Source organism: Lutra lutra, chromosome 11 (genome assembly GCF_902655055.1).
Source record: "Lutra lutra chromosome 11, mLutLut1.2, whole genome shotgun sequence".
Lineage (NCBI taxonomy): Eukaryota > Metazoa > Chordata > Mammalia > Carnivora > Mustelidae > Lutra > Lutra lutra.
The window spans coordinates 49,761,868-49,786,040 of NC_062288.1; the positions used below are offsets into that span (position 1 = coordinate 49,761,868).

Below are 24,173 nucleotides of genomic sequence, written 5' to 3' on the forward strand. Positions count from 1 at the left end.
GAAACGAAGCTTATGGAGGTAAGATAACCTGAGTTCTGGTGACAGTTCTGAGTTCCTGTATGCAGATAACTCAATTATCAGCCTTAATTTGGGACATTTTAGTATTCTGAGGTAATCTATCTCCAATTTGAAAATGTATTTTAAACGAAGAAGTTAAAATTTCGCAATTCCCTTTAACATGTATGCCCTCTAGGTGCTGTCTGACCTTTGGGTACAGCCTCAAAGTTGAGAGCTAAGAGAACAAAAGAGAATCCATTAAGAATCTATGTAACACGATTTAAGGGAATAAAGGAGAATTAGTTCAAAAGAAGCCATGGAAAACAAGTGGTTTAGTATCTCTGACTAAGCGAAGTCTTCACCATTTTCTTGCCTTGGGATGGTATCCAATTCAGACCAGTCTTGGGCAATTTAATGCCTATAGGCTAAGAAGGTGTCATTCCTTTCCAACACAAAACTTCAACTACGAGTGCCAAGCCTCAACTCCACTTAGTTTTTACGATTAGAAATTAAAACAGTGTGAAAGTGTTGGCATGAAGTAATACCTGGGTATAAGGTTGTTAGGTCGCTAGCCTAACCTTTATAACTTAGGATAACCAAGAGATACTGAGTATCTTCATTGAAAAACTATGTATTGTTTAGAGACAACCCTTCTGGATTAGTTGAATGTAACCTTCCATTGCCTTTGAGCTCTTTTACAACCTTCGCAAGTTATAGGTAACTGACAGCAATGCAAAATCATTCTTGCATATAAAGATGCAAATAAACTCTGCCCAGTGGAGGTTTGACACCCCTCACATGGGGGAAAAAAAATGCAGTTTTGTCTATGTGAGTTCATTTTAGTATTGCTTCACAAAAAGGTGTGCTTCTCCAATTCTAACATGTGCCTGGTTCCTTCATTAACTCCACGAGCATGTTAAGGATTTCACGTATCTGTATGAAACTCACTCGCTACTTTCTTGAAATTTATTCCCTAACACCATCAAAACAAGATATTATTTCGAGCAGACACCAGGTTTCTAAAGCTCCAAAATAAATTGTGAAGATTCCACTTAAAACCAGCTTCTTAAAATTTTCAGCGAGTTCACAAAAATATCATGTAAGTTTTAATCATATACATAGTACATACGTTATTCTGATCAATGTTAATTATAAATATAGTAAAAAATTTCCACAAATCTACAACCAAAAAAGTCAATAACTTCTGTACATGTTAATGTCTCATTAAGTCACCACTTATACTGGGTATCTTGGCTTATAACTGCAGCAGGAGGAGAGTCCTCTTCAGTTTCAGACCCACTACCAAAACTGTCACTTTACTGACAAGCTTAGAAATAAGATCTCAAAAAGAGTAACTGACCAAAAATTCCAAATGTGTAATTTCTATAGTGAGCATAAAAGTTGCCCAAAAGGTAATAAAGGCAAAGACATCTAATTATACTCACCAGGTACTATAAATTTTTAATTATCTGCCCCAACTATCTAGTGCTCCCTAGGAGCTTAAGGAATTTGTCAGGTTTCTAATTCCTCAAAGTTCTAAATCCTGTGCTGCTTCATTCCTTCTCTGGGCACTTCTAGCTGATCACATGGCCTCTAGCATGGCTGAGGGGCCTGCAGAACAGGAAGGAGCCCTGATCCAGTTTTGACATCACCTAACATAACCTCTATCTCAAGTTTCACTCCATCAAGATACACTCCATGTATCTTTTTTAAGTTGCATTGAAGAAAAAGGTTTTCGTTGATTTACAGAATTCTTATACAGGTTTAAAAGGAATTCATGTTATAGGGAGAGGAGATTACATTAGCAACAATTCCCTGAGGAAGAGACTGCAGTTGCATATAGGAAACTAAAGAGAAATCGCACACTATCTTTTCCAGATGGGTAATTTTTAACTCACCACCCACATGGCAAAGAAGGCTTAGAGGACTCCTTCCATTTGTCTACAATCCTAGATGTTGTAATTCATCTTAATACCTTCTCATTTTTAAGTACTTAGCACTCTACTGAGTAGTTAACACCTAATTTCCAACACCTAAAAAAACCACAAGGATTAGCATCTGTATTTTTACAAGGCAAAGGGGCTCGAAGAGGTTGCGCAAGGTGCTCATATACCACTAATTAGAAAGCCTGAGAACTGGGCCTACACGTGTCCCACTCCACAGCCTGTTGCTATCATGCTGTACCAAATGTGTACAGCAACTCTCATTCTGTCTCCAATTTAGACTATAAACCTATTAACTTATTTTTAGGATTTTATCTAGTAATATAAGAACAAAACAAAGATGTTCTAGAGATTATAATATGGCTTTGGCTATCCTATGTTCTGGTGAATTTGTACACAGAATTCTGTGTCATCCTAAAACATTTTACTTTAAACGGTGTGAAAATCTTGTCTGGCTATCTATGCTGGAAAGTAAACCACGTCCGAAAACTCAAAACACAATTCGGGTGTGATGAGTCAGATTTTTTATTATTATGTGCATCTTAGACTTGAGAGTTTTCTTAGGTATCTTCAGGTAAGTGCACAATGCTTCTCATTCCTTCAGTGTACATTCACAACTATACTCTGAAGACATTACTACATGTCTTCATGTAGTAAAAAAGCTCATGTTACAATGAGGGACTCTAAGAAAATATAAGTTCTAGTACAGTCTCAGAATATGCCAAGCTTCCTAAAAAATTTTGCATTATGTCTTTAAGTCAACATGCCTGTTTTAAACAAACGGACATCTAAATATGATTTCATCAAAATCCAACAAGTTAACACTTACTACAGTATTTGTCCCTTTTATCCTTTTTCAGAAGTTTAACCACTTACCCCATGTTCCTTAGCAGCTGTGACAACTTTGAGAAGGACATCTTCCTCCACAAATGGTCTCACAGCGTCATGGATTATCACAACTTCTGGCTTAGAGAGTTTAGAGTTGGGCTGGTCCTCTGCCAGTGCTCTTAGCCCGTTGAAAATTGACCTGTGGCGGGTTACTCCAGCTTCAACCAGAGAGATGCGCTGATGCTTGTACTTTTGAATGATACCTTTCATCGCTTCCATGTTCTCTCCAGTTACTGCCACAACAATGTCTTTTATCCAACATACCCTAAAAGAAAAATGTGCATACATTTAACATAAACTGGGCCTTATACGAGTTAAGCTAGTAACAAAGTGAATAAGTACTACTGTAACTTCTTAGGGGTATGGAAAACTGAATGCTAAAGTAAATCAGTCTGATGCATTTTATCAGGTCTAGTAAAGAAGCTGATCAATATTTCATACTCTACATAATAACAGATATAATTTCACTATGGACTATAAAACATTACATCTATATAGATATCCTACAACACATACAGATTCCTCAGTAATTAAGTTTGAATTAGACTATCAGTACATCAAGAAAAAAGAATACATAATAGGCCTTTAAATTGATTCTTTCCAAATTATTTGTTCAATAGAATAGAAACAGTCTCAAAAGTCTGTCTCTAAGTTCATAAAATTATTAAAAAAAACTGGAACACTTATCTAACACAAACTTTGCCTACATAGGTAAAGGTAAAACATTATAGCTTAACAGTTGCCCTTAATAGGGCAACTAAGACTGTATAAATACAAGTGGGACTCAAAATAATAAACTTTATAATAAAATATAAAATTAAAGAATTAACCTATTGAGTCATACAAAGTATTGAGCCATTCTTCTATTGTACAACATTTTCCTAAAGACTTCCTGACCTATTGCTCTCACAGTCCACAGTGTTGAGTGGCAACTGTGTTACATCTTGGCTGACTTCTCTTGAACACCAGTGCTAACAGAGCTTAATGTCATTAAGCTCTTATGTTCCACCGCCAACAGGCCCAAATCAGGCAAACTGCCTCTGACCCATGCTATCAACTCTGAAGGAAGGTCACTTTAAAATTTAATAGAACTCAAAAACATCTTTTTTTTTTTTAAAGATTTTATTTATTCATTTGACAGAGAGAAATCACAAGTAGGCAGAGAGGCAGGCAGAGAGAGAGGAGGAAGCAGGCTCCCTGCTAAGCAGAGAGCCCGATACGGGGCTCGATCCCAGGACCCTGGGATCATGACCTGAACCGAAGGCAGAGGCTTTAACCCACTGAGCCACCCAGGTGCCCCTCAAAAACATCTTTTGAAGAACTCTTAGACTATGACATGCTACATGTTCATGCTAGATAGTTCAAGTCTTATGCACATTTTTACAAAATGGAAGGGTCTGAAAATTACTTAGTGAAATTAACTTTGTTTATATGAACATTCAGTTGATTTACTCAATTATTAAACTCCGATCTTCAGTTATTCAATCAACCCTTCCCATAATCCGAAACCCCGCTGTGCCTGTGGCTACAATAGTACAGAGATGAACACACTAAGAGCTACTTTATAGGCACACTGCCTTTTCATTTTAAGTCCATTTCTTTAATAAGTACTTATTGCACACTGAATCAATGATCAGCACTGAGTACACAATGAAAATAAACACTGCCTTTGCAGAGTTTACGGATCAAAGAACACCAAAGAACAAATACAAGCTGTGATCAAGTGCTATGAAGAAAGCCAGGCTCCAGGATTGCAAGCAAATGGACTTTTTGACCAGCACAGGGAAGGCCAGGATGATACTTCCTAAGGAAGCTGAATTTGCTGTAGGATCCAGATGGTGAGTGGTGGCAGGGGAAACAGAAAGGGGTACAAAAGACTGCTGGAAGCAAAGGCCATGGCAACATCCTGAGGGCCGGGAAACCACTGGAGTCACATCCTTTAAGCAAGGGGGAAAGCCTATGAAGAGGCTAGAGGTCCAAGCAAGAGCAAGACTGGGCTAGGCCATGGGGACATCATAGACCATGTTATGGGTTTTAATGTTATAATAGAAAGCCACAGAAAACCTTTATGCAGGAAAGGACATTTACACCTTAAAAAAAAAAAAAAAAGCTCACCCACCCAAATGTTCTAGGCATTGTTTTAGGACAGAAAGGCCCCCTTAAAGAGGACCACCTCCTAATTCCCCAAACCTGTGAAGGTATAACCCTACACAGAGATGAACTTCACGGAAGTGATTAAGTTAAGGACCTTGAGATGGAAGAATCATTCTGGACTACCTGAGTAGGTCTAACATAATCATAGGAGTCCTTACACATGAACAAGAGGCAGAAGAGTCAAAAGAGGAGAGGAATTAACAGAAGCACTGCTCAATGTGATAGAGGACCACCACAAGTTCATGTGAATGATCCCCAGAAACTAGAAAATGGTAAGTAAATGGATTGTCCCTAGAGTTTCCAGAATGAACGCAGCACTGCCAACACCTTTAAGTTTTGGCCCAGTGAAACCTATTTCAAACTTTCGACTCTTCTGATTTAACAGAAGTGCAAGGTAATTCATGTTGCTTTAAGCCACTCAGTTCATGGACTGTTTTTTTCTTTTAACAGCAGCAATAGTAAATGAATTTAGGAGCCTCAATTTTACTTTTGCTGCAAGGTGGAGAAGAGATTTAGTAGAGAGAAAGGATGCAAGTAGACCAGATAGAAGGGAGCTGCTGCTGCATTCTGGGGAATACAGTGATTACAGCCGACTACCAAATTGAGCTTGTAGATAGCATTTAAGAGATAAATTAGAGATAATAACCTAGTAAGATTGGCAAAACAAATCAATTATGACAGAATATTAAATAGCTAACCTAGATTAACCATTTACTATGGTTTGAGCCCTAGTCAAGTTTTAACCTGCTGTAAGTCCTCCTCCTCTACTATCGCTTAAATGGGAAATAATTATAATATAATATAGGCATGATGCTCAGTACTTTAAATAGTTTTACCATTCTTCATCAAAAGAAAACATTCCATCTTCCAGAAGGTAGGTTCCATGATGGCAGGGACAACATCTGTTTTGCCCATTGCTTTTCACCTAGTACCAAATAAACACTAATCTCTTGGTAAATGACCATGGTCAGTCTTATCTACCAGAAAGAGTGTAAATCTGACAACACAGTATTGTCTCAAGGGTTATGAAAATGCAAGAAGCTCTTCAGTAACCTGGTTAGTAATGAGTTTAAATTTCCCTATGTGATGTGGTTGCATTTTGAGTCATTTGAATCCTTACCTTCATTTCTAGAACATTAGGCTGCTCTAAGGCCAGGGTTACTCATGTTTTGCTAGACACTGTGGGGAATTTCAATCACAAGTAAACTAAGACAATGCAGTAATATTCACAGAATACCAGAGTCGCATATGGATTATTATGGGCAGGCAATAGAAAGAATTAGGGAAAAAGACTCAGTGTGGGTTGCTCTTCAGTTTGTAGCCCATCCATCCCCCATTCCTTCCCTTGCAAACCTAACTGATCACAGCATACTTACCAGTTTAGAATTTACACTGTACTTAAAGCCCCTCTGCAAGTGACAAGTGACAGTCCGTGTCCCCTAAATGTGGAGCTTCCCAAGATTCTGTCTTCACAGACACAGCTGTGATCAAGGCACTTAATCCCTGTTTATTGCATCATTCTCTTAGCCTATCTTCCTCTCATCTTATCCCAACACAACCCATTCTCACCACTCCCGGAGGATTTTTCTCACACGCAAACTGAAGGTCACCCCCTGCTCATTTTTGAGCTGGGCCCTTCAAAATCTGACCTCAGTCCACTTATCCCTACACCACTTCATCTTCCCCATACCCCTCTTACTCAGAGGGCATTTTCTCACACACGCAAGTCTTGACTTATACTACCTCCTTCACTTCCCAGCACACCTATCACCAATCCTGGGTTGGGAGGACCGTGGGAGGCTCAGTCCCACTTGTTCACCTATCAGTTCAGATATGGCTTCCCCTAGGAAGCTTTAGTAGTCATTCTGGGGGCAGCATCCCTGGTCTCCCCTCCCAGTGTACTCTTACTGCTAGAGACACTTAGTATCATGCTCTACAGTTTGCCTTTTCTATCTCCCTCACTAAGAAGCCAACTCATAGAAAACAGAGCCTACGCCTTATAGCTTGGCACATTCTATACCAATTAGTATTAGTAATATTAACAGCAACGACAACTGATGGTTTGCTAGGTGACACATACTGTGTAGAGTACTAGCCTGCAAAATCTATCTGATTGCAAGAAGTCACTATTATCACCACTTTATAGATAGCACAGAAGCAGTGGCCTGACCATAATCTCACACTTAAGAAATGAAAGGACCTGGGTGGACCCAAGTCTGAATTTGGAGCACATACTACTGCCAATGTACTAATAGTCTCTGAGAAGGATGTGGCAAAATCCAGGAGCAAAGAGAGCATGTCCACATCTACTGTGTCTCTAGCACTTCGTTCATCTTATTAGTGATGAACCATATAATATTGTTGCATTTGTGGTCAAAATGTCGAGTTTCCTGTAATTTCCTGTACTTCAAGCAAAAATAAACATCTAACATTTTCCAGGCAGTATACTAGACAATTGTGATATAATAATGAACCAAGACTGGCAGAATTCCTGACCTCACAGACCATATGTTACTAAATATCTGTTAAGTGAATCCATGAATAGAGAAGACTTAAATAATTAGAAAGGAATAAATTATTAGTTTACATGCTTAAGCCTTTTCTCTATTCATGGATTCATTTAAAGTATTTGACATAATGGTCTATGATTTGTCTGAGTTTAGAGGAAAGAATTATTAACAGTGATCAAATATGTTTCAGTTTATTAATATGACATCACATTAAAGTTTTTGGTTTCATTTTTTTAGAGAACCTTTAAGTACATGCTCGTTAATCAGTAGGCAAGACTGTTCTATAGGCAAGAGCTTAACTTGTACCTTACGCTGTTCATCTCTTTTCATAGTGAATTTTACCATAAAAATAGCTCCAAAGCAACTGTAAAGGCCTCATGTTGCTTTTTTTCACAAAAATTACTCTCAATTAAATCTTAATATTGAATAAGAAGGAGATAGGCGAGACATTACTAGACTAGTCATTCAAATATCTGCACAATGAGTCAATGAATTAATGAACTCCCAAAGACAAATTCCAATTTTACAAGAATGCCTTCAAAGAGCTATAAAATAATTTCCAAACAAAGCCAGTCAAAATAGATGTAAATAATTAGATATACCCATAGCCTTTGACTATTTCCAAAAGTTGTAGGATACTCTAAAGAGCAAAGTGTTTTAAAGATTTTATTTATTTGACAGACAAAGAGATCACAAGTAGGCAGAGAGAGAGTGGCAGGGGTGGGGAGGGGGCCGGGGGGGGGGGAGAAGCAGGCTTCCCGCTGAGCAGAGAGCCCGATGCAGGACTTAATCCCAGGACGCTGGGATCATGACCTGAGCCGAAGGCAGCAGCTTAACCCACTGAGCCACCCAGGTGCCCCGAGCAAAGTGTTTTAAACTAGTCTTTCTCAGATTAAGGCCTATTAGTGTGTCTATTTATTTAGATTAACATTTTTAGTTAAATGTAATAGAAATTAACAGAACCGTCAAGTTAGAATGCATAGTAAATAGTAAGGATAGGCCTTCTTGAAGGCCTTTCAAATATGTGCACATATGTGTATTTAAACACATGTTTAATGGAGTCATCATGCAAAATATTCTTTTAAACAAGTCACAATAAAAAATTTTAAAAGACATAGTTTTAAACCATTCTCAAGAGATGACATTGTTATGCTATTTTGTTCAGCAACCAAGCATACTCCCAGCACTTACAAGCCTTTTTAAGTACTGTTTATATTTCAAGGGATTTATTCACATTCTTTTCTAGTTATAGAATTAAGAGTCTTTTACAGCATTAAAGTTTACTAATGCAGAATCATGGGACTGAGAAAAACCTTAACTACCTCACGCAGTGCCTACCGAACAAATATTTGCTGAATAAATGAAGGAGGTTGACTTCCTCAGCTGAAGGCAAGTCCACACTAAACTCCTATAGACGGATTTTATCAAGTTCTCTTATTTCCTTCCTAGCACATTCCACGGGCACTTACAAATCTAACCTTGAGCTCCATTACACCTATAGACATTTCGAGGAAAATTTTCGGCTCTCTTGTTTTCTTGTTTTTCAGCTCGTCTCTTGTTTTGTAAAAAATCACTTTGAGTATTCTGCTTGGGCAGTTTAATATGATCAGTTGAGGGGCGCCTGGGTGGCTCAGTGGGTTAAGCCGCTGCCTTCGGCTCAGGTCATGATCTCAGGGTCCTGGGATCGAGTCCCACATCGGGCTCTCTGCTCAGCAAGAAGCCTGCTTCCCTCTCTCTCTCTCTCTCTCTGCCTTCCTCTCCGTCTACTTGTGATCTCTCTCTGTCAAATAAATAAATAAAATCTTAAAAAAATAAAATAAAAAAAATAATATGATCAGTTGAAATCAGAAGATTTAAACAAATGCTTTTTAAATAAACAGATGGAAAATCAGGTCCTATTAAATCCTCTAAAGGGTTCTTACCAGGCTGCAGGTATTTAGTCCCGAGGGACAGTGGCAATTGTGGCTGACTGCCATGACAGTGTTCACAGAAATTAGACCAGTGGACTGTCCTGTGGCCATAACTGGTAGATTTACATCCCTCCATACCCACCCTCATATTTTAGCCACAAAGTATAGAACGGATGTGAAGGGGCTGGTTCCTAACTGCCCTCAAAAGGTCAGGTTTCCTTATGATGGCCCATGAAGGATTCCTAGGTGTCAAGCCCAACCTACCAGTCCTAATCTCTTCTTGAAGGAGCCCCATGAGGGCCTTCCCACTGGGAATTTAATAAAAACATCTAGTCATCTGACGTACACAAAACACAGTTCTATTGTATTTTTAATACATAATATAGGCCTATTGCTTGCTTCCCTTGATTCAGATTTGACCCCTTTCTTAATGAAGCATTAAGAAAATTCTTTAATGTCAAATTCATGTATTTGAACATGCTCATTCAACTATAATTATCTAGAGTGCCCTTTTCTTTCTGAATCTTAATCCAATTAGTCACTAGAACCTGTCAATCCTGTCTAGAGATTTCTCCAGTCTTCCCTACTCCATTCCAACTTTCAGCTCAACTCCAGCAATTAATACTGCTCATTTAAATTTACATTTATGTGTTTCTCTTCTATTTTGTTCCCATGGAATTTACAGGGGTTTTCAGAAAGAGTATGATAGAATAAGTACACAAAAAATAAAAAATTAGAGACAATCCAGTAAGTCAGAAAGTCTAATAAGCCATGAATTCATCAACTTACACAAATACACCTATCATCTGAGGAGATGGTAGAGTAGGAGAATCCTAAGCTCACCTCATCCCACAAATACAACTAGTTAACAACCCAATCAGTGTAAATGACCCATGAAGTGACTGGAAAGCTGGCAGAACAAACTTCACAACTAAAGGCAGGGAAGAGGCCACAGCAAAGGTAAGAAGGGCCAACACAGTCTGAGAGCAAAAGGAACCGTGCTGCCTGAAGTAGGGAGGGAGCTGGTGGCACTGAGAAGGGCAAAAAACAGATTTCACAACAGCAACCCATGCAATGGGAGGATGCATCTCTTCATTACTTGCCTTTGAATGTGAAATGGCCCAACTTAAAACCAGGACTTAAAACCTAGAATTTTTAAAACTCCCCAGACTCTAACTTGCTTGCCCAAAGCCCCACCATGTCAAGCCACCCCAACACATTTCAACAGACCCACCATTTTCCAATCATTCTTACTTCATCCCACTGTGGCGGCCCCTCCCCCAGAAGACCAGTACAAACCCTGCCAACACCCCATCTCGACCTGCACTTCTGCAGGACCTCAGTTCCTGCAGGGGCAAGCCTCAATTCACAAGCCAACCACTGCACACTTTGCTGCCCACGACAGGCAGAGAGGGCCTCTGGCAACAACTGAAGGAAAAAGAAGCTAAGATTCAACAGCAGAGCACACACGACACACATAGGAGACAGTTTCTGAAGCACCAGGACCTGGGAAACAGGGAACACTATAAGGAAACAGGGTACTATAAGACCTCTCCTTAATAAGGTTACTATTATTAGGAGCAAAAGAAGTAACTAACTTTCCTAACACAGAGAAACAGACACAGAAATTCAGACAAAATGAGCAGACAAAGCAATATTTCCCAAATGAAAGAACAGGACGAAACCACAGCAAGAAACCAAACCAGAACAGGTTTAAGTAACAGGACTAAAAGAGAATTTAAAGTACTGATCATAAAAATACCTGCTGAACTTAAGAGAGGAGTGGAAGATATCAGTGAGACCATGAACAGATAAAAAAGAACCAATCAGAGATCAAGAACACAGTAAGTGAAACTAAAAATACACTTGGAGTAAATAGCAGGCTGTATGAAGCAGAGAAATAATTTATGAACGTGGAAGAGTAATGGAACATAAATAACCAAATCCAAGCAAAGTAGAGGAAAGAGAATTATGCAAATTGAGAACAGTCTTAGAGAACTCTGTGACACCAAGCATAATAATATCTGCATTACAGGGATCTTGCATGAGAGAGAGGTACAGGGGCAGAAAATTTATTTCAATAAATAATAGCTGCAAACTTACCTTACCTGAAGAAAGAAACCCATCCAGATCCAAGAGGCACAGAGATCCATGCCCCCACCCAAAAAAATTCAACCCAAGTATATCCACATCAAAACATATAGTAAGTAAAATGTAATTTTAAAGATTTTTTTTTAAAGTATACTACAAAAAGTAGTGAAAGGAAAAAAATTTTAAAGCAGCTAAGGAAGAAAGTTACATTCAAAGGAAAACCCATAAGGCTATCAGGGGATTTTTCAGTAGAAACTTTGAGGCTGTATTAATATTGTGGCAGAACACAGTGGCAGGATACCATTCAATGTGTGGGAAGGGAAAAATCAGCAACCAAGAATCTTCTACCCAGGAAGTCTATCCAGAGAAAAAAAGAGAAAGAGTTACTCAGATAAAAGCTAAAGGAGTTCAAGACCATTAAACCAGCACTACAAGAAATATTAAAAGAGCTCCAGGTGAAAAGGAAGATCATAAGTTGGAGTATGAAAAGTAAACAATAAAGTAATAAAAATAACTTTTACTGTAAAAAAAAAAAAAAAAACAAAAAAAAAAAACCAAAAAAATAGTCAAGGGATTCATAAAATAAAAGGATGTAGTGGGAGACAAACCATAAGAGACTTGTGATCTCAGGAAACAAACGGAGGGTTGCTGGAGGGGAGAGGAGTGGGGGGATGGGGCAGCTGGGTGATGGACATTAGGGAGAGTATGTGTTGTGGTGAGTGCTATGTATTGTGTAAGACTGATGAATCACAGACCCATACCCCTCAAACAAATAATATATTAAAAATAGAACAAAAACTCACTCAAGAAGAAATTGAAAATCTGGGGGGAGGGGGGATGTATCCAGCACATAAAAACACTTAAAACTCTCCCCTTGGGGCGCCTGGGTGGCTCAGTGGGTTAAGCCGCTGCCTTCGGCTCAGGTCATGATCTCAGGGTCCTGGAATCAAGTCCCGCATCGGGCTCTCTGCTCAGCAGGGAGCCTGCTTCCCCTTCCCCCTCTACCTGCCTCTCTGTCTACTTGTGATCTCTCTCTCTCTCTGTCAAATAAATAAATCTTTAAAAAAAAAAAACAAAAACAAAACTCTCCCCTTGCCAGTAAAAGTATGCTTAACTAGTTATGCCCATTGCCATTCTGTTGAAGATTTGCATATTAACAACATCTGCCCCCCACCTCCCTCTCCAAGCAAACAAACAAAAAAAGGGGGGGATTTTTTGCTTTTAGGAACTCTATGCCCCAACCAAATACCAAGATTTTCTATAATGGCCATAGAAATGCAAAAAGATCCCTTCCCAAAGCATTCAGAATTTGAAATGGCAGAAAGTTGTCTAAACATTCCATTGTGATTTATTCACAGATTGAGATTAAGATTCAGTGTTCTCAGTTTTTAGTCACAACATCACACCATATAACTATCTGTGGGGATGATTTTCATAATCAGCACAACTTTGTTCTCTGCTTTTCCTTGTCTTCAGAGTGTTTTCTGACTTTTAATGGCAATGTGGCTCACTGAAAACAACTGGTTAGCACCCCTTGGCCAAAGTCACCTGGATTCTCTTGGCCTCCCTCTCCTCCCCTGGAAACCAGTAGCTGCTTGATGGACTTACAAGCAGTATAGGAGATCATGTTAGCAAAATCTCCCATGTTACGTGGCCCTTCAGTGGTGATTTTAAAATTTCAAAATTTGCTGTCTGATATGTTCTACTTAATTCATGAGTGTATATTTTAAACATTGCATTAATGGGGAAAAAGGATGTAAAATACACATTTTTCCTAAAACATAGGAAAAGAGGAGTAAAGAATGGATTTAAACTTAGGTGACCATCAATTTCGTATAGACTGCTATGCACAGTTGTTAAACACACACCTAATGGTAACCACAAATCAGAAACAGGTAATACGTATCCAAAGAAAAAAGGGAAAGGGATCCAAGTGTATCACCAAAGAAAGCCAACAAACCATGAAATACAGCAAGAGAAGGATCAGAGAAAATCTGTAGAAACAACCACATTTTGTTACGAGTAACAAAATGGCAACAAATACTATCTATCAGTAATTATTTTGAACATGAATGAACTAAATGCTCCAAACAAAAGGCATACAGTGACATAGTGGATAAAAAATAAGAATCATCTACCAGCCACCTATAAAACACTCATTTCAGACTTAAACACACATGCAGACTGACAGGGAGGAGATGAAGAAACATTTATCATGCAAAGAGATGCTAAAAGAAATCCAGGGAAGCAATACTTGTATCCAACAATACAGACTTCAAAACAGAGACTATAACAGAGACAAAGAAGGGCACTATATAATAATTAAGGGGACTATCCAACAAAGACATAACAATTATAATATTTATGCACCCAAAAGGGAGTGCCCAAATACATAAAATAATTATGAACATAAAGGAAATAACCAATAGTAATAGGGGACTTCAACACCACACTGACATCAATGGACAGATAATCCAAAAATAAGGAAAGAGTGGCTTTTAACGACCCACTGAAGCAGATGAAATTAACATATTCAGAACATTCCATCCTAAAACAGAATACACAAACTTTTCAAGAGAACATGGAACATTCTCCAGAATAGATCACATATTAGGCTTTAAAACAAGCCTCAACAAACACAGAAAGACTGAAGTTATAATATGCATCTTCTCTGACAATACTATGGAACTGGTAAACAACCACAAGAAAAAAATCTGGCAAGACCACAAACACATAGAGATTAAATAACATGTTACACAACAATGAATGGGTCAACCAGGAAATAAATTAAAAAGTAGATGACAACAAATGAAAATGAAAACACAATGATCCAAAATCTTTAAGATGCAGCAAAAGCTGTTCTAACAGGGAAGGTTCTAGTAATACAGGCCTACCTCAAGAAGCAAGAGAAATCTCAAAAAAACCTACCTTACACCTAAAGGACCTAGAGGAAGAACAAACAAAACCTAAATCTAGCAAAAGGAAATAAAGACAGGAGAAGAAATAAATACTATAGAAACTTTAAAAAAAATAAAAATAAAAATAAAAAAATAAAATGCATCAATGAAACCAGGAGCTGGTTTTTTGGAAAAAAATAAAATAAACAAAATAAACCTTCAGCAAGACTCACTGAAGATTAAAAAACAAAACAAAAAGAACCCTAACAAAATTACTAATGAAAGAGGAGAAATAATACCACAGAAATACAAGTAATTTTAAAAGATCATAAAAACTGATATGCCAACAAATTGAACAACTTAGAACAAACGGATCAGTTCTTAGAAACATATAACCTCCCAAAACTAAAGCAGGAATAGAAATTTTGAACCGACCAACCACCAGCAATGGAAGTTAACCATTATCAAAAAAACTCCCAAATGGAAGTCCAGAACCAGATGGCTTCACAGGCAAATTCTACTTTATACCTATTCTTCTCAAAGTATTTCAAAAAAATCCAAGAGGAAGGAATACTTCCAAATTCATTCTATGAGGCCATTATCACCCTGATACCAAAACCAGATATAGACACCACGAAAACAGTACAGGGCAGTATCTCTCATGAATATAGATGCAAAAACCCTCAAAATACTAGCAAACAAAATCCAACAATGTATTTTTAAAAATCACACACCATTATCAAGTGGAGTTTATGTCTGGGATGCAAGAGTGGTTTGATATTCAACACAGTACTGGAAGTCCTAGCCACAGCTTTAGATCTAGGAATAACTTAACTGAAGAGGTGAATGACCTGTACTCTGAAAAAACACTAGTGAAAGAAATTCAAGAGGACACAAAGAAATGGAAAGACATTCCGTGTTCATGGACTGGAAGAACAAATACTGTTAAAATGTCTAGATTACCCAAAGCCATCTACAAATTTAATGCAATCCCTATCAAAATATCAACAGCATCTTTCACAGACCTAGAAAAATCCTCAAATTCATATGGAACCGAAAAAGACCCCAAATAGTCAAAGCATCTTGAAAAACAAAACTGGAGGTATCACAATTCCAGACTTCAAGTTATATTACAAAGTGGTAGTAATTAAGGGTATGGGGGCACCTGGCTGGGTCAACTGCTGGAGCATGTGACTCTTAATGTTGGGGTTATAAGTGTGAGCTCCATGCTGGGTGTACAAATTTCTTTAAAAAATAAAATTAAAAAAAATAAAGGAATTAAAAAAAACAGTATAGTTGTGGCATAAAAACACACATAGATCAATAAAATAGAACAAAATATCCAAAATAAACCCGCAATTCGATGGTCAATTAATCTTTGACAAAGGAGGAATGAATATATAATGGGCAAAAGACAGTCTCTTCAACAAATGATGTTGGGAATGCTGAAGAATAAAACTGGACCACTTTCACCATACACAAAAATTAACTCAAAATAGATTAATTTGAGATCTGAAAGCACAAAAGTCCTTGAACAGAGTACAGGCAGTAATCTGACAGTGGCCATGGCAACTATTCTACTTATATCTGCTGAGTTGAGAGACTACATCAAAATAAAAAGTTTCTACACAGAAGCAACCAACCAACAAACCTAAAAGTTGTGGCTCAGTTAACAGTCCACCTCTTGATTTCAGCTCAGGTCATGATCTCACAGTCCTGGGATTGAGGCCCAAGTTTACTCTGGGCTGGGTGTGGAGTCTGCTTAATATTCTCTCTCCCCGGGGCGCCTGGGTGGCTCAGTGGGTTAAAGCCTCTGCCTTCAGCTCAGGTCATGATCCCAGGGTCCTGGGATTGAGCCCCACATTGGGCTCTCTGCTCAGCGGGGAGCCTGCTTCCCTTCCTCTCTCTCTGCCTGCCTCTCTGCCTACTTGTGATCTCTGTCAAATAAATAAAATCTTTAAAAAAAAAAAAATTCTCCCTCCCCCTCTCCTCTTCCCCTCCTAAGTAAATTAAACAAAAAAAAACAGAAATCAACCTACAGAAAGGGAGAAGATATTTGCAAAGGACATAACCAATAGAAGAATTAGTATCCAAAACATATAAAGAACTTCTAAAATTCAACACCCAAAAAACAAATAACCTAATTAAAAAATGCAAAGACATGAACACACGTTTCTTCAAGGAAGACATATAAATGTCCAAGAGACACACGAAAAGATGCTCAGCATTATTCATCATCTGCAAAATGCAAATCAAAACCACAAGATATCACCTCACACCTGTCAGAATGGTTAAAATTAGTAACACAAGAAACATCAAGTGCTGACTAGGACGTAGAGAAAAAGAAGCCTCATACACTGCTGGTGGGAATGCAAACTGGGGCAGATACTGTGGAAAACACTATGAAGGTTCCTCAAAAGTAAAAATAAAATTATACTATGATCCAGTTATCACACCACTGCTATTTACCTTTAAAAAAAAAAAAAAACCCAAAAAACAAGAACACTAATTCAAAGGGATACATGCACCCCTATGTCTATTGCAGCATTATTTACAATAGCCAAATTATGAAAGCAGTCTGATGAACTGGTACACACACACACACACACACACACACACAAACACACACACATGCGTACGCACGGATATTAACCAGCCATTTAAAAGAAAGAAATCATGATATTTTGCAAAAACATGGACAGAGCTAAAGAGTGAAATATATTTCTAAGTGACTTATGTTAAAGAAAGGCAAATACCATATGATTTCACTCATAAGTGGAATGTAAAGGGTGCCTGGGTGGCTCAGTTGGTTCAAGTCTCTGTCTTTGGCTCAGGTCATGATCCAAGGGTCCTGGGATCGAGCCCCGCATTGGGCTCCCTGCTCAGCGGAGAGCCTGCTTCTCTCTCTCCCTCTGCCTGCTGCTCTGCCTCTTGTGCTCTCTCTCCATCTCTCTAATAAACAAATAACATCTTAAAAAAATAAATAAGTAGAATGTAAGAAACAAACAAGCAAAAAGAAAAAAGAGAAGGTCAAAACAAGAACAGACTCTTAACTATAGAGAACTGATGGTTACCTGAGAGGAGGTGAGTTGGAGAATAAGTGAAACAGGTCATGGGTATTAAAGAGTACACTTGTGGGCCGCCTGGGTGGCTCAGTGGGTTAAAGCCTCTGCCTTCAGCTCAGGTCAAGATCCCAGGGTCCTGGGATCGAGCCCCACATCGGGCTCTCTGCTTAGCAGGGAGCCTGCCTCCCCCTCCCTCTCTGCCTACTTGTGATCTCTGTCAAATAAATAAATAAAATCTTTTAAAAAATAATAATTTTAAAAAATAGTAAAATTACACTTGTAATGAAAAAAAAAATGGATTTAAAAAACCAAACAGGGACACCTGGGTGGCTCAGTTGGTTAAGCAGCTGCCTTCGGCTCAGGTCATGATCCCAGCGTCCTGGGATCAAGTCCCGCATCGGGCTCCTTGCTCGTCGGGGAGCCTGCTTCTCCCTCTGCTTCTGCCTGCCATTCTGTCTGCCTGTGCTCGCTCTCTCTCCCTTGCTCTCTCTGACAAATAAATAAATAAAATCTTAAAAAAAAAACAAACAAACAAAAAAAAATTCAGAATTATAGAATTATTACTTTGTACACCTGAAGGTAATATGTCAATTATGCCTCAATTTAAAAACGCAGACTAAACCAAACAAAATCAACACACACACATACACACACACACACACACTCATACCATGAAGTCTAAGTTGCTAAAATTGGACTTGCACTGATTTTCCAAGTGTCAAGAAAGCAACCCAACTCAACCACAAAAATCAGAGTTTACTTAAGACAAACACATATAAATCAATAAAACAGATTTCTAATTCACACTCATAATGTTACCACACTTATGTTGACTAATGCACATTAGCCAAACTAAAGGAGACAAACCGGAAATAGAAGGCCAACATGTTAATATACAATGATATGCATTATTATCAAAAATCTGCAGTGCTTTTTTATTAGTGGGACAGCCCATTTTCTTCCATTAGATTTATATGGGCTGCCAGTTTATTATAATGTTTTGATATGCACTGAACTGGTATCAAGGAACAAGTCCTCTTGGGCAGTGTTCTCCTATCTCAGGAAACAAGTAACCTCACCAATTATAGAGAGGGGCTATGAGAGACCTTGTTCAAATGTATCAGCAGAGGAACTCCCACTCCCAGCCCACCTCCACCATGAATCTTAAGCAGCAAAAGCCCAAGTTTGTCTCATTAGCTCGCTTTTCTTAGAGTTGTCATTTTATTCATTCTGCTATGTTTAGGTTAACTCACCACTCTGAATGAGAGTTTCTTTCTTTAATTATTTGAAAACAGAAGTAAGATTGCCGGGAGGAATTTTTACTTTCTACCTAAGACCTGGGAATACATTTTTTAGATAGTAAAATAATTGAGAAGATCAATTTTGAGTGTATTTTACAATTTAACTGTCAGAGCTTTAAGCCTCCAACACCATTGTCACCTAAGTTTTCTTAAACCAGTAATTCTTTCAGAAACTCTGCTCACAAATCAATAGTTAGATAAGGGCGTAGGACTCTTGACCTCAGATTCTTGTTAGTACAGTGGGGGCAAAAAGAGTTCTTTTCAGTGACTGAAGAACAGGTACTTTAATATATACCATGTTGTTTGAGAAGAAACTCCCTTGAGCTAACCTTAGACGCTAAGGATCTTACCATTCCACATAGGAATCTTGCTCTTAATTCCTCTATGGCCATGGAACCCCTTACTCAGCCATTGGCTGTGTGGAGTCAGAGAATAAACCTCCATGATTTTGACAGCAATCTAGGAGTTTAAATGCTTCTTTCAAAGGTTTCAACCAGTTGGGTTTTTGGGTTTGGGGGATTTTAGCTGTCCACCTCACCTTCAGAAGTATCCTGTACCCCTAATTGCTGAACCTTTCCAAGATCCTGGGATTTCAACCAACATGCTTCTTCGGGACTGTTCCCACTTTTTTAGGACTGGTCAGTCTGATTGATTACCATGCTGTTCTAACATTTTGTTGTCATCTTTTATCGACTGCAGCACCTCTTACATTCATTTTCCCTTGTAAAGTCTTTTTGGGTGGGAAAATGCAAGAGTGGAAATAATGCCATCTAAACATTTAACTAAAACCAAAACTAGCTACATTTCTTCACATTTCCCCATCCCAAATGAAGAACTGTGGACCGGTTCCATAGTGTAATGGTTAGCACTCTGGGCTCTGAAGAACTGTGGACCAAACTTCAGAGGCGAAAGCTCTCATACACTGTAATTTTACACTGGCTCAAAATTCTGAAAGACGGATCACACCGTAAGGGTCATTTTTCGATCACTATCTTTCTTAGTCAAGATTAATGAAGAAATAAAGATGACTCACAACAACCTCTGTTGGTGAGATGGCAAAAGTTTGAGAAAGGAAGATCTTAATTTACAAAGGACAAAGGAGATTTGAAATGAAATTCTACACAACCCATACTCACAGCGCAGACACCGTCCTAAAATAAACCAAATGACACACAGTGGTGATACCCAATTACAGCTTTTCTTATTTGGGACAATGAGAGCTGCTCTTCCCCCACAGTAATGGCAAACACGCATAATTTCACCAAAAAGCAAAAGGCAAGAATTTTACAACATTTTATGCTTCCATTTCCTTTCCTTATTTGAACCTGGATAATTCAGGGCAATGAAATAACCCAGGGTTTTTAGCACCATGCTCTAGGAAGTCTATTAGCAGTCAAGAGAATGCCCTCCGTTTAGGAAATGGCTCAGAAGCACGCATACCTAAACCCCTGTAATGCAAGTTTTCCAAGAACTTCCTGAAACACAACCCAAATATAAGCATTTCTTAAGTTCAGGCATTGTAACAGTGACCAAAAAAACGCCCCGGAGTACTTCAAAATGGAGATTTAAGCAGTTGCTATTAGAATTGTATTACTCCTGTTACTAATAGAAAACCCGTATTCCCCATCTTCCATAAATAAGGCCTTTCTAGAAAATTCTTTTACTTTTAAAGATTTTTTGCAGTAACCACCTATCTCAGGCTCCCTCAGAAGATGTGAACATGCTAATAATGCTAATTTCCTTCACAGGAAGGAAAATTAAATGTAAAAAACACTGTATTTCACTATACCTGGTAATTCAGCAGTTAGATTCTGAGGGCCAGATTCCATTGTTTCCCGTAATACCACCTACATAATGAGCTATGTTGTCACAAGGTCTAGGATCCAATCCTGTAGTTACATGATGCATACATAGAGACAAGGTAGACTACAGAATGGGGAAGCATCTGGAGCTGTTTCAGGGTTTGCCTGGGTTTCAGATGGAACCACAGGCCTGATTACTTGAATCAAGGGTGATTAGGACTCTTCATGCTTCCTTTTTCCAAACGCCAACATTCAGGAAGATAACCATACACAAAGCAACTCAGGCCCTTGGGCTTCTGTGGTTTGTACAGCATGGTGGGGCAGGGAGATCTTTTCTGGAAAATGGGCTACTGTCCTTTGATTAGTAGCAACTTAACAGCTTAGTCTTCATCAAAGCCACCTCCAAATGATATGCTAAAAGAGGTCATCTCTCTTGAGCTACAAAGGTTATTTCATTTCAAGGTTTAACATCCTATCACAACACACCGGCTTCAAGATGTCTCAGCACCTTTTCCAGCACGTCTGTGGATCTTGGAAACTGCCCTATTTCTACCCCTCCAGCCTCACCTCACGCTCAGTCATATTACTGGGTGTTAAAACATAAGTAACATGCCCCCCTTTTCACCTCACTGAGGCTCCCCTAATCCTCGCTACCCCCATTCCCTCCCCATTTCCCCTACAAGTCAGTGCATTTTGTAACTGTATAGGGCATATACTGGCCTTAACTTCAGAATCTCGCTCCCTTAAATCCACATACACCATTGAAAAGCTTGGATTAAATTCTGCCCCTCGGCCCACCTTCAACACTTCGTAACCAACACAGGGCCCTAAGAGATCCTCAGCTGGTGTTTATCCATGAATGGATAAAGTAAACAAAGTTTCGTCTACATGTAGAAGTAAAACTCCAATTCACGCATGCACGGAGTGCTTGAGAGAGAAAGCGGCAAACAGGCGGGAGAGACTCCGCAAAGGGCTTGTCATTAGGCCACACTGGGGCTACTGTCAAAACTAAATGCCTCTTAGTCCCAGTCCACGCTCTCCTACCTTAGTCCAGCTCCACGAGCCGGGCTCCCCCCACCCCCTCCGCCAACAACTGCCACGGCCCAGAAAGGGCTCTGCGGGGTAGCCCCGCTTGTTTGCGGGTCTGTTCGAGGGGCAGAGCCGCCCATCTCTGAAGTGCAAGCGAGTACGGAGCCCGCGTCGGCGGGACAGAGCCGGTGGAGTCCGGCCCCGCAGTCCGCCGAGAGAAGGCGCCAGCGCGAAGGCACCACGAGGGGCAGGTGTGGCTGGCCGCCCTAGGCGGGCCAGGAGGGAGCGGGAGGCCGGGCCGGGAACCGGGGGCGCGCCTGGCGCCGCATTACCTCTCCAAGGCCTGCAGGGTGTAGCTGATGAGCGGCCTCTCCAGGATGGGACAGAACTGCTTCGGGGTGGGGACGCCCATCCTCTCCCCACTTCCCCCCGCCGGCAACACGGCAGCCACGCTGGGAGCGCGGCGCCCTGGCTCGGCCCGGGCCTCGGCCGGGTTCAGCGAAGAAGCCGGGGCCGCCGCCGCCGCCGCCGCGACGCGGGAGTCGCCGGGACAAGGCCCCGGTGCGGCGGGCCTGGGCTCCATGGCGGCGGGCGGCGCGGCAGGCCTGGCTGGACCTGGGCCAAAGCGCCCGGCGAGTGCTCGGGCCCGCGGCTGGGCCAGAGGGTAGAAGGGGGAAGGGCGGGTGAGAGGGGACGGCGCCCACGGACGGAAAGCGGTGAGAGCGGAGGGAGCCGCGAGGGCCAGGCTGCGGCGTGTCCGAAGGGGACGCTCCAGCCGCCAGGCTCCTTCTGGTCGCGTCCGCGGCCTCTGCTCCGAGCCCAGCGCCCCCGGCAGGCCTGAGTTCCGCGTCTCCTCGCTCCTCTGGCGGGCCCCGCAGTCGCCTCAGGGGGAAGCCTCAGCCCTCGGTACACACCGGCGGGTCCCAGGACACTTCACAGCTATGCGTAGGCTGTAGAGGTCGGGACGCCCTCCAGCCCCTGTCCCCTTAAAGACGTTTGCATTCAAGTCACGGGATGGGACAGAGAATTTTCTACGTTTGCTTAAGCTCGTGAGGCTTCCTGGGTCCACCTCAGGAAAGACAGGTGGATGGACAAATGTTATTATGAACCACATCTACTTAAAACCAGACGGCCGCAGGTCTCAAATTTGTCTGCAAACTGGAACTATCTGGGGAGGTCAGAAAGTGCTGACGCCTAGGTCCCACCCTCAGAGACTGGGATTTAATTAGTCTGCGGTGTGGCCGGAGTGTTAGAATGTTTTTCAAGATCCCCAACTAATTCTAATGGACTCACAGAGTCAAAGCAGTGATACCAAAAATCGCTGAACAAGCCCACACACATGAGCTCATTTAATCCCCAGAAGAACCCTACTATTACTGGGGTTTTGTTTGTTTTGGTTTTGTTTTTTACAGAGAAAGATAAAGGTAGTATTGAAATAACTTGTGTAAAATTGCACACCTAATGGCAGAGATTCCTTCAGGCCCTTGCACGCGGAGTTCAGGGATTCCAGGCCTGGAGCATATATGCCCTTATTGAGTGCTGTCCTTGCTGGTCGTGTTTACCAGAAAAATCTAGTTGAGTATTTGTAATGTCAGAGCCCATTGTTTTAGGTCCCTGGAATGTAAACTCCAGGAGAGTAGGATACTTACTTTATTGGTTTGGGTTTTGTGCTCAGCTCCTGGAATTAAAAAAAAAAAAGTTTAATAAATATGTTTGAATGAGCTGATTGAGCCAGTTTATCATAATTGAAATATATTTATTTTTAAATATTTGCTAATTTAATCGTCACCTATAAATAGTTAATGTAAGGTTGTTTAAAAAAAAGGAATCTTTTAAGTGCTGAAAATATTATCAGGTTGTAATATTCCAACACAGAATTTTTACCCATTTTCCCCAGTTTCGGTTAAAGCAAACAAAATTACAATATAATTTTTCTTTTATTTATCAGTGACCGAACATGGGTTTTTTTTTTTAAGATTTTATTTATTTATTTGACAGAGAGATCACAAGTAGGCAGAGAGGTAGGAAGAGGGGGAAGCAGGCTCCCCGCTGAGCAGAGAGCCCAATGCTGGGCTGGATCCCAGGACCTTGAGATCATGACCTGAGCGGAAAGCAGAGGCTCAACCCACTGAGCCACCCAGGCACCCCTGAACATGTTTTTAATACATTCGGTACACTTGTATTTTCAGTACACAAGTTTCAATATAGAAGTACTTTCAATAAAAAGTAACAAGAAAGTACTTTTATTATAATTAGTGTTTAGCTCCATTATAATTGCAGTTTATCATAGCACTGACTCTTAACTGAAAAATAAGCTTCATAATACACTTAACTTGGTAGCACCACCACCACACCTGTGTCTGGCTTATACTAGACACTCAAGGCCTGTTGAGGAACTGAGTGGGTAAATGAATAAAGGAATCTATACAGAGGAGGAAATGCAAATCAAATAATTGTTTCTATTAATATTAATTTTAGCTTCCCTTCTTAATCTAATAATGGCATTAAAAGCTATTTTTCATTTTTTTAAAGATTCATTTATTTATTGGAGAGAGGGAGAGAGAGAAATCACAGAGGGAGAGAGGG

General features: G+C 40.1%; 1 protein-coding gene across 1 annotated transcript in view; it reads right to left on the bottom strand.

Annotated features, from left to right (window-relative positions):
- CRPPA (CDP-L-ribitol pyrophosphorylase A) overlaps window positions 1-22,298 on the bottom strand; it is a 301,401-nt gene extending 279,103 nt beyond the window's left edge. The window contains exons 1-2 of the mRNA XM_047695505.1: window positions 21,920-22,298; window positions 2,817-3,093 (exon numbers count right to left, since the gene is read on the bottom strand). Coding sequence (XP_047551461.1) covers window positions 2,817-3,093; window positions 21,920-22,170 — 528 coding nt within the window. The 5' untranslated portion in view covers window positions 22,171-22,298. The remainder of the gene's footprint in view (window positions 1-2,816; window positions 3,094-21,919) is intronic.
- Between the last annotated feature and the right edge of the window lie 1,875 nt (window positions 22,299-24,173).